Source organism: Crassostrea angulata, chromosome 2, assembly GCF_025612915.1.
Source record: "Crassostrea angulata isolate pt1a10 chromosome 2, ASM2561291v2, whole genome shotgun sequence".
NCBI classification, from domain to species: Eukaryota; Metazoa; Mollusca; class Bivalvia; order Ostreida; family Ostreidae; genus Magallana; species Magallana angulata.
In genome coordinates, this window is record NC_069112.1 from 2,565,056 (window position 1) to 2,578,684 (window position 13,629).

General features: G+C 32.2%; 1 protein-coding gene across 2 annotated transcripts; it reads right to left on the reverse strand.

The window, feature by feature from the left end:
* Positions 1-1,884: 1,884 nt before the first annotated feature.
* On the reverse strand, positions 1,885-13,462 carry LOC128171430 (disintegrin and metalloproteinase domain-containing protein 10-like). 2 transcript variants are annotated; one of them, XM_052837227.1, is made up of 3 exons: positions 13,267-13,462; positions 7,975-8,004; positions 1,885-5,225 (listed from the first exon to the last, which is right to left on the reverse strand). In XM_052837227.1, exons 1-3 carry the CDS (start codon positions 13,417-13,419, stop codon positions 5,109-5,111), a joined length of 300 nt encoding a protein of 99 aa, XP_052693187.1. In that variant the 5' UTR covers positions 13,420-13,462; the 3' UTR covers positions 1,885-5,108. The 2 variants fall into 2 exon arrangements, 1 of the variants encoding a protein (XP_052693187.1); XR_008242073.1 differs by lacking the exon at positions 7,975-8,004 and having other exon boundaries at positions 13,267-13,407.
* Positions 13,463-13,629: the final 167 nt, after the last annotated feature.

Here is a 13,629-nt window from a genome sequence, read left to right on the forward strand (position 1 = left end):
AAATCAATTGGGGTAGTACAACTTTTAATCTGTTAGGGATAGAATTCTGTGTAGAGTTAGATAAAATTACTGAATTAAATTACAATATACAACTGCCAAAAATTCTTTCACTGATTCAACAATGGAACAGAAGGGTTCTAACTCCTGTTGGTAGAGTAACCGTGGCCAAGACTTTAATTTTGCCGAAATTGAATCATCTATTTATTTCACTACCCACACCTGATAAAGCATTTTTATCCTCATTGAATACAGCAATATTTAATTTTATATGGAAATCTAAAGGTGATAAAGTAAAAAGAAAGATAGTTACTCAAGATTACACAAAAGGTGGTTTAAAAATGCTGGATGTCCATAATTTTGTTTCTTCTCTCAAATGTTCATGGATTAAAAGGTTAACTCTCAAACACAAACCATGGATGGATATTTTTTTTGCAATTAACGGCAAAAATGTTACTATGAAAATGTTAGAGTTTGGGGATGATTTTATAAGAAAGATGATTAAACAAAATAATGTTTTTTGGCAAGATGTTTTTCAATCATGGCACCAGGTAGTGAACATGTTAAACAAACAGCCTGGTTATACTAAGAAAAATATTATCAATGTTCCAATATGGCACAACTCTTGTATTACAGTTGCCAATAAATCTTTCTTTATTAATGTATTGTACCAACATGGTGTAAAGTTAGTTGGAGATTTCTTATCTGCAAATGGAGCTTTTTTGACATACGATAATTTTTTACATAAGTTTAACTTGCCTGATATGTATGTCATGCAATACAACAGTATTATTAGCGCTATTTCAAAGTTTTTAAAATCAGTGTTTGTTGAAAGAGTAAATATTGAAAAAAATTGTACTCCTTTTTTACCAATGTATTTTGAAGTGATTTTATTGAATGAAAAATGTACCAAGGCAATTTATAAAATTTTGAACTATACTGAAGCGGTTCCAACTGCAATATCAAGATGGAATAATGAATTACCACTTGAACAAAATTTGTGCATACAAGACTGTTTCAAAATATGTTTTATGACAACTAATGATTCATCTGTTCAATGGCTACAATACAGAGTTCTACACAGAATTCTTCCTGTTAACTATTATTTAAAAAAAATCAAGATCATTACAAATGATTGTTGTACTTTTTGTAAAGAAGAAATAGAAACAATACAACATGTATTCTTTAGTTGTACTAATGTTTTACCATTGTGGAATGATCTTAGTATGTCTATATATAGAAAAACAACAAAGAGGGTTGGATTCAATGTTATCAATATACTATTTGGAGAAAATTCTCTAAGTGTAGACAATAAACCTGTGAACTTCATAATTTTATATACAAAACAATTCATATATATATGTTTGAAGCAGAATAAGATTCCAAACTATGTTGATCTATTATATTATTTGAGTTTTAAATACAAGATAGAGAAATATGCATCGGTTCAAAAATTTCAACTTAGGAAATTTGAAAAATGTTGGTCACAGTGGGAAGATCTCTTTTGTTTATAATTGTATACCTATATTTTACAGAGGTGGAAATTGCTACGAATATTATTTCATTTATTATTTTTATTAACCATTTAATATACAACCTCAGGTTCATTTAATTTTGATTTTTGAACGAGTGTATGAATGAAAGTGGTATGAAAGTGTGATTATAATATTTAAAAAAGAAGTTGACATCAGTTTAATAGCAATTATGTATGTTTGAATTTGAAAAATGCAAATAAAAAAAAAAAAATTGTAATACGTAATTATTAAAAGAGTTAATTTCTGATTTGAAAAGACCCACAATGTTATACTTAGATTATAACTCGTCATTCTCAAACAAAAAACAGAACTCAAGTTATTAAACGAATCAAGTAATATATTAACCAAAGAATCCCAGGAATGTATCTTTATTGTTTATTTAAATTTTTTTGAATCAATCGATTTCTAACAAATACACAATTCATAAATGAAAAATAACAAACCATAATTATAACCCTACATTAAAAGTAATTGTAAAAGTAAAAGTAGGTGAACGACCTTTATAGATGACCATCTTCCACGGTCTGACGTAAATCCATTGTCCAGATCACGACCAGCCAAACTATGTACGTAATACAGTATTAAGAAAAAACATTAATACATATATAAACCATTTCGTCCTTAACTATTTACGTAATATTGTAAAAAATAAAAAAATATACCAATAGATATATCAAATATTTCATTGATGTGCAAATATAAACACCAGTTATGAATCATAAAAATCAAGAATGTTTTCAATTTAAATATTTGCCATTTGCATTTATTCTGTTCGAATTTTCCCTCGTTTATTAATTCTTTATTTTGTGTTACCTATATTACTTTACAATATAACTATTTTTTGGTAATATTTCAATACCCTTTTTTTAGACAATCAATAAAAAGAAACCCTTTTCATATGATTTTGTTTTATTGTTTCCAGTAAAATAAATGTCTGACAGCGAAGAATAAACATGACGAAACAAACTTTAAGTTAAATAAATAACACAATGTTTTACAGCAAATTAGTGTCATTTTAGTAATTTTTTTTCTATGTTCAACAGCTCTCAAGGAAAGTTTCATAACAATGTTTACAAGTATGCGTTACATTTAAAACAGAATGCATCTCAACCTTTTCTTTACAAAACACTGGGTTAATTCACAGGATTTAATAAATGGAGGAGGTGATACACATTTGTTACGTTAATTACATTGTAAATGAACAAAACATCATCAGCACCAACCAAAGAGAAAATAAAAGTACAAACATGTTAAGGTGGTATGGAAGACCTGTCGATATTACTGTTGATAAAAGTATGAACCTTTACATTTCTTTCTATAGTACGTCACAATATGGAGGTGTCTCATACCACCTTAAGCAAAAGAGAAGAATCGTAACATTCCATGATCAATCAAAATCTATAGAAGATTGAATAAAGCGATTTAAACAATGCACGAGATTCTCACAATGCAAAAAAAATTAACAGGAGGGGAACCTAAACTGATGAAAATAGCTAATTATATTAAAGCGATCTATTGACTCCCGATCTTGGATCTAAACTAAATTTCTAAGGAACATAAAGTTACAATCTCTCCTTTTGTCTCCATTCTGTTGAATAATGAAGCCGACCCATATTTATATCCAAAATAACTGATCTCATTGACTTTTAAAACACACAGATAATTTCTTGTTTTAACATAGACAACTTCCCATATAACAATACATATTTATAGATTGGTAATTCGTCCTGTGAATGGCACTAAGCAAAATAAATAACTAGCATCATTAGCAGGTGCTTGGTTTTGTAGGTGGCTAGATGACAACATGTGTTAAACCATTAAGTCACTAAGTAGATGTCCTGGGACTTTCATCATAGGGATATATGAAACAGTTAAAACTCTGGGAGAGGAGGTCAAACATGTATTATTTTTACGGCGATTGAAGAATCATTTGACGACCCAGGCAAAAAAAAACCAACAAAACATTCCAGTCCTTTTCTTTAGGCTACAGTTGCGATGAAATAAAATAAATAGAAAGGGGGAAATAAAGTGAAAACAATTGTTAAAAAATGTAGTTACATATCGCCTGTACATCATCAACATTGGTTAAATGTATTTCTGAATAGCATACAATTAAAATAGAGGATATATTGCAGTTTCTACTTGTGTCAGTTCTTTGTGCTCCTACAGTGCTGCTACTGAAAGTTGACAAGGATATGATAACGTGACTAGCATTCTGTAAGGGACTTGTCACGTACCTTAAATGTACGTATACTGTACTCAGTAAAGACACAAACAGACGTAAGAAATATTTAAAGAACTGTTAACAACTTAAAATGGTTTATAGATAGAGTTAAAATAATTAAAACAAACGTTTACAAATTAAGTGGCAAAAACCCACTTTCAAAGATATGTATAAATAAAGGAAAATGATGGTTAGATAGAGTCCACGAAAAGCTGGAACCTTTTAACACAAATTATGCTAGGAAATAGAACGACCAATAGAATACATATACCATTGTTACGTCACATTCCAAGGTGCGGTCATTCTGCTCCAGTCAGTTCAATAGCACACAATGGAAAAACCTGATATTTCTAATCCATAAGAAAGGGCATAAATGATTTACATTAACTCGATAGGCCATCATCTAAACATAGTTATACTATTAGTGCAATTAATAACGAAGATATTTGCCTTGATTGAAACAATGGATCACATTTTTAACGTACATTTGCTTACATTACAATGATTAGTATAGCCTTTTATTTTATAACATGATTCAAACTGAAGTAAACAATAACCAACACTGTATGCATGAGCACAAAAACTCCAAAAAATTAAGGTCAGACGACACGTTCTTCGAGAATCTTTTTTGTATCTCCTCGTTATAGAGAGTTCCAATAAAATTATTAATTTTATAATTATTTAAAAAATGATTAATATTTAATTACATGTGGTTATGTGTCTAGATGGCCGAGTGGTTAGAACCGTGGCCGCTCACTGCCAGAAGCGTACATGTTCTGGAGGTCGTGAGTTCAAATCCCTGCTCCGGCCGAGATAGAGTTCCTCTATAGTGAATTTTGCTGTGCTGTATATGTATTTATTTTTACATCAGCAATTCGAGTGTATTTCCAAGAAGATTATATAGGAAATTGCATACTCTAGTATTTTGTAGAAATGCCTTGTAAGGAACCCTAATTTTTTGCAAGAAAGCTTGTCAAAATAGTTGTAAACCATCAACAAATTCCTGGAAAAAGTTATATAAAATTGAGGAACGTGTCGCCTGACCTTAACAATCAAAAATGCCTCAATGTAATATCATTCTACCAAAATACAGAAGGAAATAATTTATTAAAAAATAATGAACAATTGAAACCCCAATATCCCGTCATATTGTTTTTCATAATAGGAATTATGTTTGCATAATGATTTACAAAGAAATGAACACAGATCTGTATCTTTAACACAAATGTAATATTATCAAAAATACCAAAGGACTACATCATTCAAAACACATATGGAAATGTTGTTCTTCTAGTGTACATTCGTTAAAAAAATCATTAAATACGATGAATTCAATTTAGATGATATATGGTTCAAACTTTGCGCATTTCTAAATTATTGTATCTCCCGCCTTTAGCCCCTGCTCCCTTCCTGTGCCCCTGTGGTGGGCCTCCGTGTGCTGAGTATGGCGGCGGGGGTCCCGATGGGCCCTTCAATAAGAAATAAAAACAAGGCTCAGTATAGATACCATTCGTCAAAACATATAACGTAACAATTGTACTAGTCTTTATAAAATGAAGAAAAAATATTAGTAAGTGCATGCAATTAAATTGCTTAGTTATGATTACACATCTCCAAATAATCTACTGTTTCAATTGTACAAACACATAATATTATCATTCGAATTTCAAAAGCGTCACTTCTAGAAATATTTTTCGGCATATGACATTGATCTTTTTGTGCAACGCAAGTTCTCATTTTGAATTGTAATTACCACAAGATGTTAAACATCTGTTAAAAAGACAAACTGTGCCCGTTTACATGTACCATTTGTTGACCAACATTAATTTATAACATTGTTTAACCAAAAAAAAGATTATTATTAATTATCTATCAGCTTTATAGCAGATTTATTGACCATACTATAGAATAAAACACAATTTAAAATCTTACCTTTATATAATAAAACAGAACTTAGAATCGTATCTTTAGAAATGGTATAATACACTAAACTAACTGCATCTCAATGTTCGTTTTTTATTTCAAGGAAAGAGTAGATTAGTTATGCTATAAATTACAACTTTTAATTTCCCTCTCGCACACACTTATCAGAATATAAATTACATTACGAACAAATTCTTTAATATTTATTCAAAATATAAGATTCAAATAATCACTGACATTTATCTTTTTAATTATAAATTAAAAATTAATCGAACATATTTTCGCACATACTTTTCAAAAATTTTTAAAAAAAAAACCCCAGATTGTTCATATTTAATTCAATAGTCCCCTATATTCTTTATTCTTAAATACTTGGTGGAAAACAAAACCCAGTACAACACGTGATGTTATCTAGTTATACCCATAATGCATCTGGCACCCACCACCATTACTATAAATGCCGTAGTGTAAGAGGCGAAAAGGGTAAAGGAGAAAGTATGGAAGCGGCAGCGTGCGTGTGGCTAAATTGGCTAAACGTTTACCCTAAATCTTTGATGTTGCTCTTGGTTGCTTGTAAATAAAGGACATACACATTACTATGTCGCAAAATTCACCTTATAAAAAAAAGGCTCTGCATCTGATTCAGTTTTTAACAATAAGTGTTTTTACTATACGTAACTGTAGAAGCTTTAAATTTGAAGTTTACGTCTAAATCTAAGCGTAAAATTCGTCTGATACAGAAGTTCATTACAAAATTACAGAAGACGTGTACAAATCTTATAATCAAGTAATGCATTAAGTACAAACACTGGTTATACTATTAGGGTAACGTTTAGGGTTGTTTTCAATATATACAACTTTATGAAACTTGGTCATTGGGTCCACTGAAATACATGTAAGTGTATTACGTTGTACGTAAACAGCTCATGTCCAACATGCAAGCAAATGACAGGAACTCAAACACATTCTGTGAATGTTCCCTTTTAAGTCATATCCCAACTAAAAACAACCTATTCAATGATATGTCAATTTAATTCCATGGTAGCATGTGGAATACAGTTTCTCTCCGCTGATTTTCTTTCTATCACTTATTGATTGGTCAAAACCCGAAAGAACTCTACAAACTTTGAATATAAACCCATCTCATCTGGAATAACCATATCGAAATCTGAACACGTACAATTTGCCACAAACCCATCAGGCGATACTACCAATGAAGTTAGAGATCCATCTAATGTAAAGAGATCCGACTGATCAGGCGATACTACCAATGAAGTTAGAGATCCACTAATGTAAAGAGAACCGAGTGATAGTTTATCACGGAATGATGCCATCTATCATTCACTTTCACAACATCTTCAGAGGCATCAACTTTATCATCTATATCAAATGATCGATGAAAACAAAGTTAAAGAAAACATGACTTTGATGTGTGATTCTTTATGAAAGTATCAGAATGTGCTACAATGAATCAAGCAGGCAAGTCTGTTCAAACAGATGGAGCTGTTAGCCAGCTGCTAGCACGTATTGCTTGGAAAGGACATATATGTAACATGAATAAACGATTCCTGATTAACACGTATCTGTATGTTAAATTGATCATTCACAACGATATAGCAGTACGGTGGACTCGTTTTGCCTTCAATTGATTTTATTACCCCCACCTCCCCTTGTTTATTCTTGGTGTATACCTTAGAATATCTCAGAGGTGCAACTCATGCTGTATTCATCGTAAAGAATATGTTCCTCTTCTATCAAATTTGTGTTAATAATATAACTTTTCAACAATACATTTATCATAAATATCTGTTTTTATTTTGTTTCTTGCACGTGTATTCTTGTTGTGTACCTTATCAGTTGTTTTTCTATTAATACCAGGTCTGACTTCTTCATTACAAAGGATAAAAAGTAAGTACAATTAGACTAGACATTAAAAAGTTATCTAACTAGTGCAAACTACGACAGCAGTTTTAAGCACACAAATTTGGTAAAGTTTCTGTATAGATAATGGCCGACATCAACCAAATCTCACGGCTAGTCGCCTAATTTCACTTTATAACACACTGCTTACGTATAATGCTATATGAATGTGAGAACAGAAGGAATTTGGACATTTTTTTCTTGCAGATGTTTTCTCACTATATAAGTGCATGTAAAAGAAAGAAGAGGAAGTTGGTTCCTGTCAGGGGTGTTGTTTTGAGACTGGCTGTGAGATTTCGCTGATGTGCAGTGCTAGGATATATGCAGGTTAATTCACACATGTAGATTTGCCTTAGACAGGATATATATACTTACAACTATCAAAGGGTATTGAGTGTCGTGGTTCTACAAAACCCAGACAGTGTCATATTTAGTGTTTTATTGCTATTAACTCAAGGATTAATATACATGGAAATTATCAGCCTAGTTTTTTTTCGTCCCTCTTTGTCAGTAGGTGAATTTAAGACTGGACAAATTCAATAACTGTGTTAAATAAGCATTATCTATCACATTAATGTGATTGGACGATTTATTAAGGTGTGAAACGTGGAGCAAAAAACCCAAAGTAAAATCATGGGCGAATATAACCCTGTATACAGTATGTTACACTATGAGGGGAACCATTATACTGTATGAATCATGGTTTGGCTGATTGTCCATTGTCATTTTTTTCTGGAAGGGTGGGGGGGGGGGGGTCATTTAATCTACAGTTGTAATATTTCAAATCTATAGGTACAGCAAAACTTGATGCATTTCGATATTTTGAGATGCCCAAAACTATAAGCAGATGGAATGATTTAGTATTTTTTTACAGTATGGTAGAAAATGATGATATTACTAACAACATGTTAAAATTTACACCATTATAGTATTTTCTTAATCTGCTGGCAATTTTCAGAGAAAATAAACTTTTATTCTGAGGTGATCCCTTTAAAAGAAGCAATTGGTAAGTTTTTTGTTTTTTTAAATTCGCAAATAGTTTAAAACTATAGTAAATTACATACGGTTTAAATGAAGAGTTTTGCTTTTGTAATGTTTTCGCAGAAAAAACTTCGTTTGCAGGGATATAATAAAATATACAGCACTTGGTCAATACTTGGAGACGGTCGGATGGCAGTGGCTACTTTTGACAAAAGTTTATATCTATTAAATCTATATTAGAGCAAGTACACTGTTTTAAGGTTTAGACACACAAACAAATCATAATGTCAAGGCTAAAATTTATAATTGTTTCTTATTGCATAATCGTTTATAGATTTATTAAAAATGACATGTGGTATTAACAACAGTGTTCAGGTGATGAAGGTATATTAAAAGGTATGTAATAAACAATACAATATTGTTTGATAATTTACTATATTGTGTCAAACTACATGTCATGTAAAACATTTATTGGGGGTATAAACGAATGTATGTTAATAATAAGCTTCAATTATATGGATGACATGTGGTGATAACGAACAGTGTACACAATCAAAAGTCCAATTGAAAATTACTAATCTGGAGCAGATCAAACATGGACCTCTATAATAATTAGAGGTAGGATCAGGTGCCATGGAGGAGCGAGCATCCTCTGCTGACCGGTCACACCTGCCGTGAGCTCTTTGTCGTAATTGCATAAATGGCACAATTTCGTACACAAATCGGCAATTGATATAATAAGTGTGAAAAGGTCAGTCAGTATTCTTGTCAAATCCACACTTTGCAAAGATTGTTTCCCTTTGCAGGGTCAATCCAAGGTCAAAAGGGAAAGACCAAACATTTTTCTTCGTTATGCTACCAAACAAAATTTTGGGCGTCCTGTGATTAAATCTATTTGAATTTAGTTTATTCCTTCGATGTGTGGATTGCCCCATTCTTGAGCAATCAAACTACACAACGGAAACGGAATTTTATTGCCAAATGACAAAGTTACAAACCTTTAAACTACAAAAGTTACAGTGAGAAACCTATGGGTTTTTCCCCAAAGATGGCGGCCAAGGGACATAACTTTTGTAAAGTGTGGATTGGTCTATAATTTCAAAAAAAAAATTATATTTAATGGTGGATTGCCACCCAGACCCCTTAAACATTTAATCTCTGAATAAATATTCTGTTTCAAATTTCTTAATGTTAAAAAGTTAAATGTTAAAAAATAGTGCTGCCAACGAAAGTAGCAATAGTTAATAAAAAAAAAAAAGGTTAAGAAGCTTTTAAAAGCTCATTAAACTATGGAAAGCTTAAGCTGTAACCTCTCATTAGAAACTTAAACAGGCAAAGTATATTTGCATGCATAATTATTTTGAAAAGAACGAGTGCACTTAAATTATAGAGAATTGGCCCTTTTCAGTGCCGTTTACATGTAGAAAATATAAACAAGTTTCTTTTTTCCGTAATATTCAAGCACTGATGGAAACTTCTGTTTCAAATGCACGCTTAAGTTGGCATGGGACACTTTCATATTGTGGTGTATTGTTTATCAGAATAAACAATTAAATAAACTGTATTATGTTAGTAGTTTCTTTCCCAATGTTGTCATCTAACAGCGTAGTGCAGTGGATTAGATGGTTTACTACAAATCTATAGGCCATAGGTTCGAATCCCGCTGGGCTTTTAATAACTTTTACCTTTCCAAATATTTTACTCCACATTAATATCGACGACAGATGTCCCATACCACCTTAACTTCACGGAAATTAATATACATTTTAGACAATTGTTGATTTTTAAATGCCATAGTGATCAAACAAACATTCCTAATCCTACAAAGCCAGAACAAAAAGATTTAAACGCAACAGTATTTTACAATGAGCACATTTGACAAACGTCTACCAGGTTAGGACCCAAGTGTCTATTTGGAAGAATTTAATCCATGCGTTGGTTTAACATGGGCCACGCTGATTATATTTCAAAGGAAATACCTTTAATTTTTTTATACTTTTTTTCATTTTTTAAAGACTGACCTGATGTTGTACAAACATTTTCACAGGAATGTTTTAAATGTAAACTGCGTTATTTGTCTTTTACACACATTTGTACTCGGTTAGGCTGACAGTAAACAAAGGCTTTGAAATGAATGCCCGTCCTTGATTTAGTATATACATTCAGGAATGTCGGTTGACCCTTACCAATTTATATCGTATGAAATTAGTTAATAGCGAGCGCAGCTCGCCGGCGCGCAGCGCCGGCGAGCGAAGCGAGCTCTAAGAACCAGTGTGCGCGGGAAAAAGAACGAGCTAAACCTACAGTTCATCAAACAAAATTTTTTGTCTACGTCCCATAATGCTCTCTAATGTTTTCACCCGTGGTGCTATGCCAAAAATGGCCGACTTTTAACTCGTAATTTACAGTGACTTAAAGTCTGAAGACACGTTTTGAGTATCGCATATGCTTTGGCGAGACTCAAAAGATTTGTTACATGCTTCCATACCTCCGTATTGAGTCGAGAAACGTAAATAAAGACGAACAAAGTCATGGATGACGTCACAGTGCACTCGCGCTATATTTCCCGCGATAAATTTAGAGGTGGATCAAACATCTGTATATGCGTGTACTAGCTATTCCAGAATAGACTGCGATACCTGCCTCATTGAAGGATGATTTGTTTTTATTTTTTTTTTAATATAGAGATTTTATGTATATATATATTAGCAAGAGCCATACTTTACTGTCATAACGATCCATTTTTAAGCTAATTGTGCATGCATGAGTAGGGAGGAAATAAACAATAGGACATTTTGAAATAAATAAAAAGGAATAAAATGAAAAAATTAACAGTTAAAAGAATTATGTAGATATTGCATATAGTCAGACCATTAAATTTAAAAGTGGGAATATACACACCTACAAACAGGTATCGGTCTCTCTCTCTCTCTCTCTCTCTCTCTCCGGCTCTCTCTCTCTCTCTCTCTCTCTCTCTGGGAAGGGGGTTGCGCTGTATTTATCATAACCATTAAAATTAGTACATTTGGCATACAATAGGACATTTACTCTCAATACTCTCAAAATTATTTGACGTTCGTTGATACCTAAATAAAACTATAAGTTGACAATGATGCAAGGTATGTGTAATTCTTGCTGCGCTCGCCATAACGGTAGCACCGTTAAACATATTATTTGAACTCATTGTTCATGATTTAATTGTTTGTTATAAATCGTAGATAAAAACGGTCATTTGACCTTTAAAATTACATTAAATTGTAAAACATTCAAATGTAACGTCAGGCGGATTAATACGTTTTTGACGTTAGCCTTACTATGACGTAAGCAACGTTCTTTTTACAATATAAACTAATTTTTAGTCAATCAGAAAGCGTGTTACAACCAAAACTAAATTTTATATCAAGAGATGATGTGAAACGAAAAAGTTAAAACATAATTAGAATCCTCATTTTTTCACTTTTTACCGGGGCCCATAAGTACACTCGTTCTTCAGATTATTATGCTATTAGTGCATCAGTTACAGATACAAGTAATTCTTAGAGCACTTAGTGTTTACATAACTTTCATTTTTCTTCATCAATTATTTAAGATTTTTTAAAAATCTCTCTAGAACAATAACTTGAGTTTCATTGAAATAATTAAACAAATGTCTGATTGAAGAGAAAGGTTATAGTTTGAAGTTAATGCAGTTATCTTAAATTTTCAGATATGTTCTAAAGGCTATAAACTTTAATTGGTAAAGAAAAATTACAAAATTTTATACTTTCGTTATAAAATTTGAATATTTTCCTTTACTTTATCTACAGCTCTTCTTTGAACGGAGATCAATACAGTCTAAAAATGGCCATTACCGTCCAGTCCTATTAAATGTCAGTTGTTGAGTAGCAGTATGATCCATAACAGTGTGTAAGTGAAGAACATCATTGTTTGTTTTAGTGCATATCACAGTTAGTAAAGCATATGATTAAATAGAAATCTCTAAACGTAAGACTTGAAGGCAAAGTAACCACATTGACCATTAGTGACAATTAAGATGTTGATAAATAAATAATCCAATATATAAATATGTCCAATCTTATTCATACATCTGTTAATATATCACATATCACCCCTATTTTCTACAGATCATCCTATAGTAGGAATAAGGTCCTTAATATCCTACACTAGGACTATAGTCCTAAACATCCTACACAAGGACTAAAGTTCTTAACACCTTACAATAGGACTATGGTCCTTAACATCCTACACTAGGACTATGGTCTTAAGCATCCTGCACTAGGACTATGATTTTTTTTATATCAAAACCATTATTGGTTTAGGAAATCCAGACTATTTCCATGTGTCCAGGAAATCCAGACTACTTCTAGACAAGACATTGTAAGACACCAGCGGATAAACTTGTTGTGTGTAGTTGTGACTCTACCAATGATGTAGTCACTCACTCCATTAACCCTATAAAGTCCGACATTATCAGTCTATCATCATTACTCTGTCAATCTAATCAGTGGTTGATCGCATTTTGTATGACATTCAACTATTGTGTAACCATTTGTATTACATCACAACGTTTCTTTAGCCCAGGTGATCTATATTTTATGATGTTATAATTTCTTTATCTGTAATTTAAGTACGACCTTGACATTATCTGTCCTCAAATAACTATGTCAAGGTCATTGACCATCCTACCTGGGCTCGATACTGTTGCTCTGGGTGACGGCGTCGTCGCCTCAATGTGTCCGTCAATTTCAAGGCTGGTTTGGCGTTAGGGTTTGAGCTGGGTGTGTGCACAGCACAGAACTTGATGAACAATCCCATAAACAGGATAAGTCCTATAGCCATCAGTAAGACGGCCCACCAATATTCCTACAACATTACATTATATATATAACACAAGTTATTTACAGTATAACATGTTAGATACAGCACAGAATCCCATAAACAGGATAAGGCCTATAGCCATCAGTAAGACGGCCCACCAATATTCCTACAACAGTACATTATATATATAACACAAGTTATTTACAGTATAACATGTTAGATACAGCACAG

Bases quoted from the DNA above. Each gene is read 5' to 3' on its own strand.
- LOC128171430 (XM_052837227.1), bottom strand. From the start codon at position 13,419: ATGGCTATAGGACTTATCCTGTTTATGGGATTGTTCATCAAGTTCTGT. The intron at 8,005-13,266 runs GTAGGATGGTCA...TGGGTTTTGTAG, and splicing joins AGCAACAGTATCGAGCCCAG to AACCACGACACTCAATACCC. The intron at 5,226-7,974 runs GTAAGTATATAT...TTCTTATTGAAG, and splicing joins CTCAATACCCTTTGATAGTT to GGCCCATCGGGACCCCCGCC.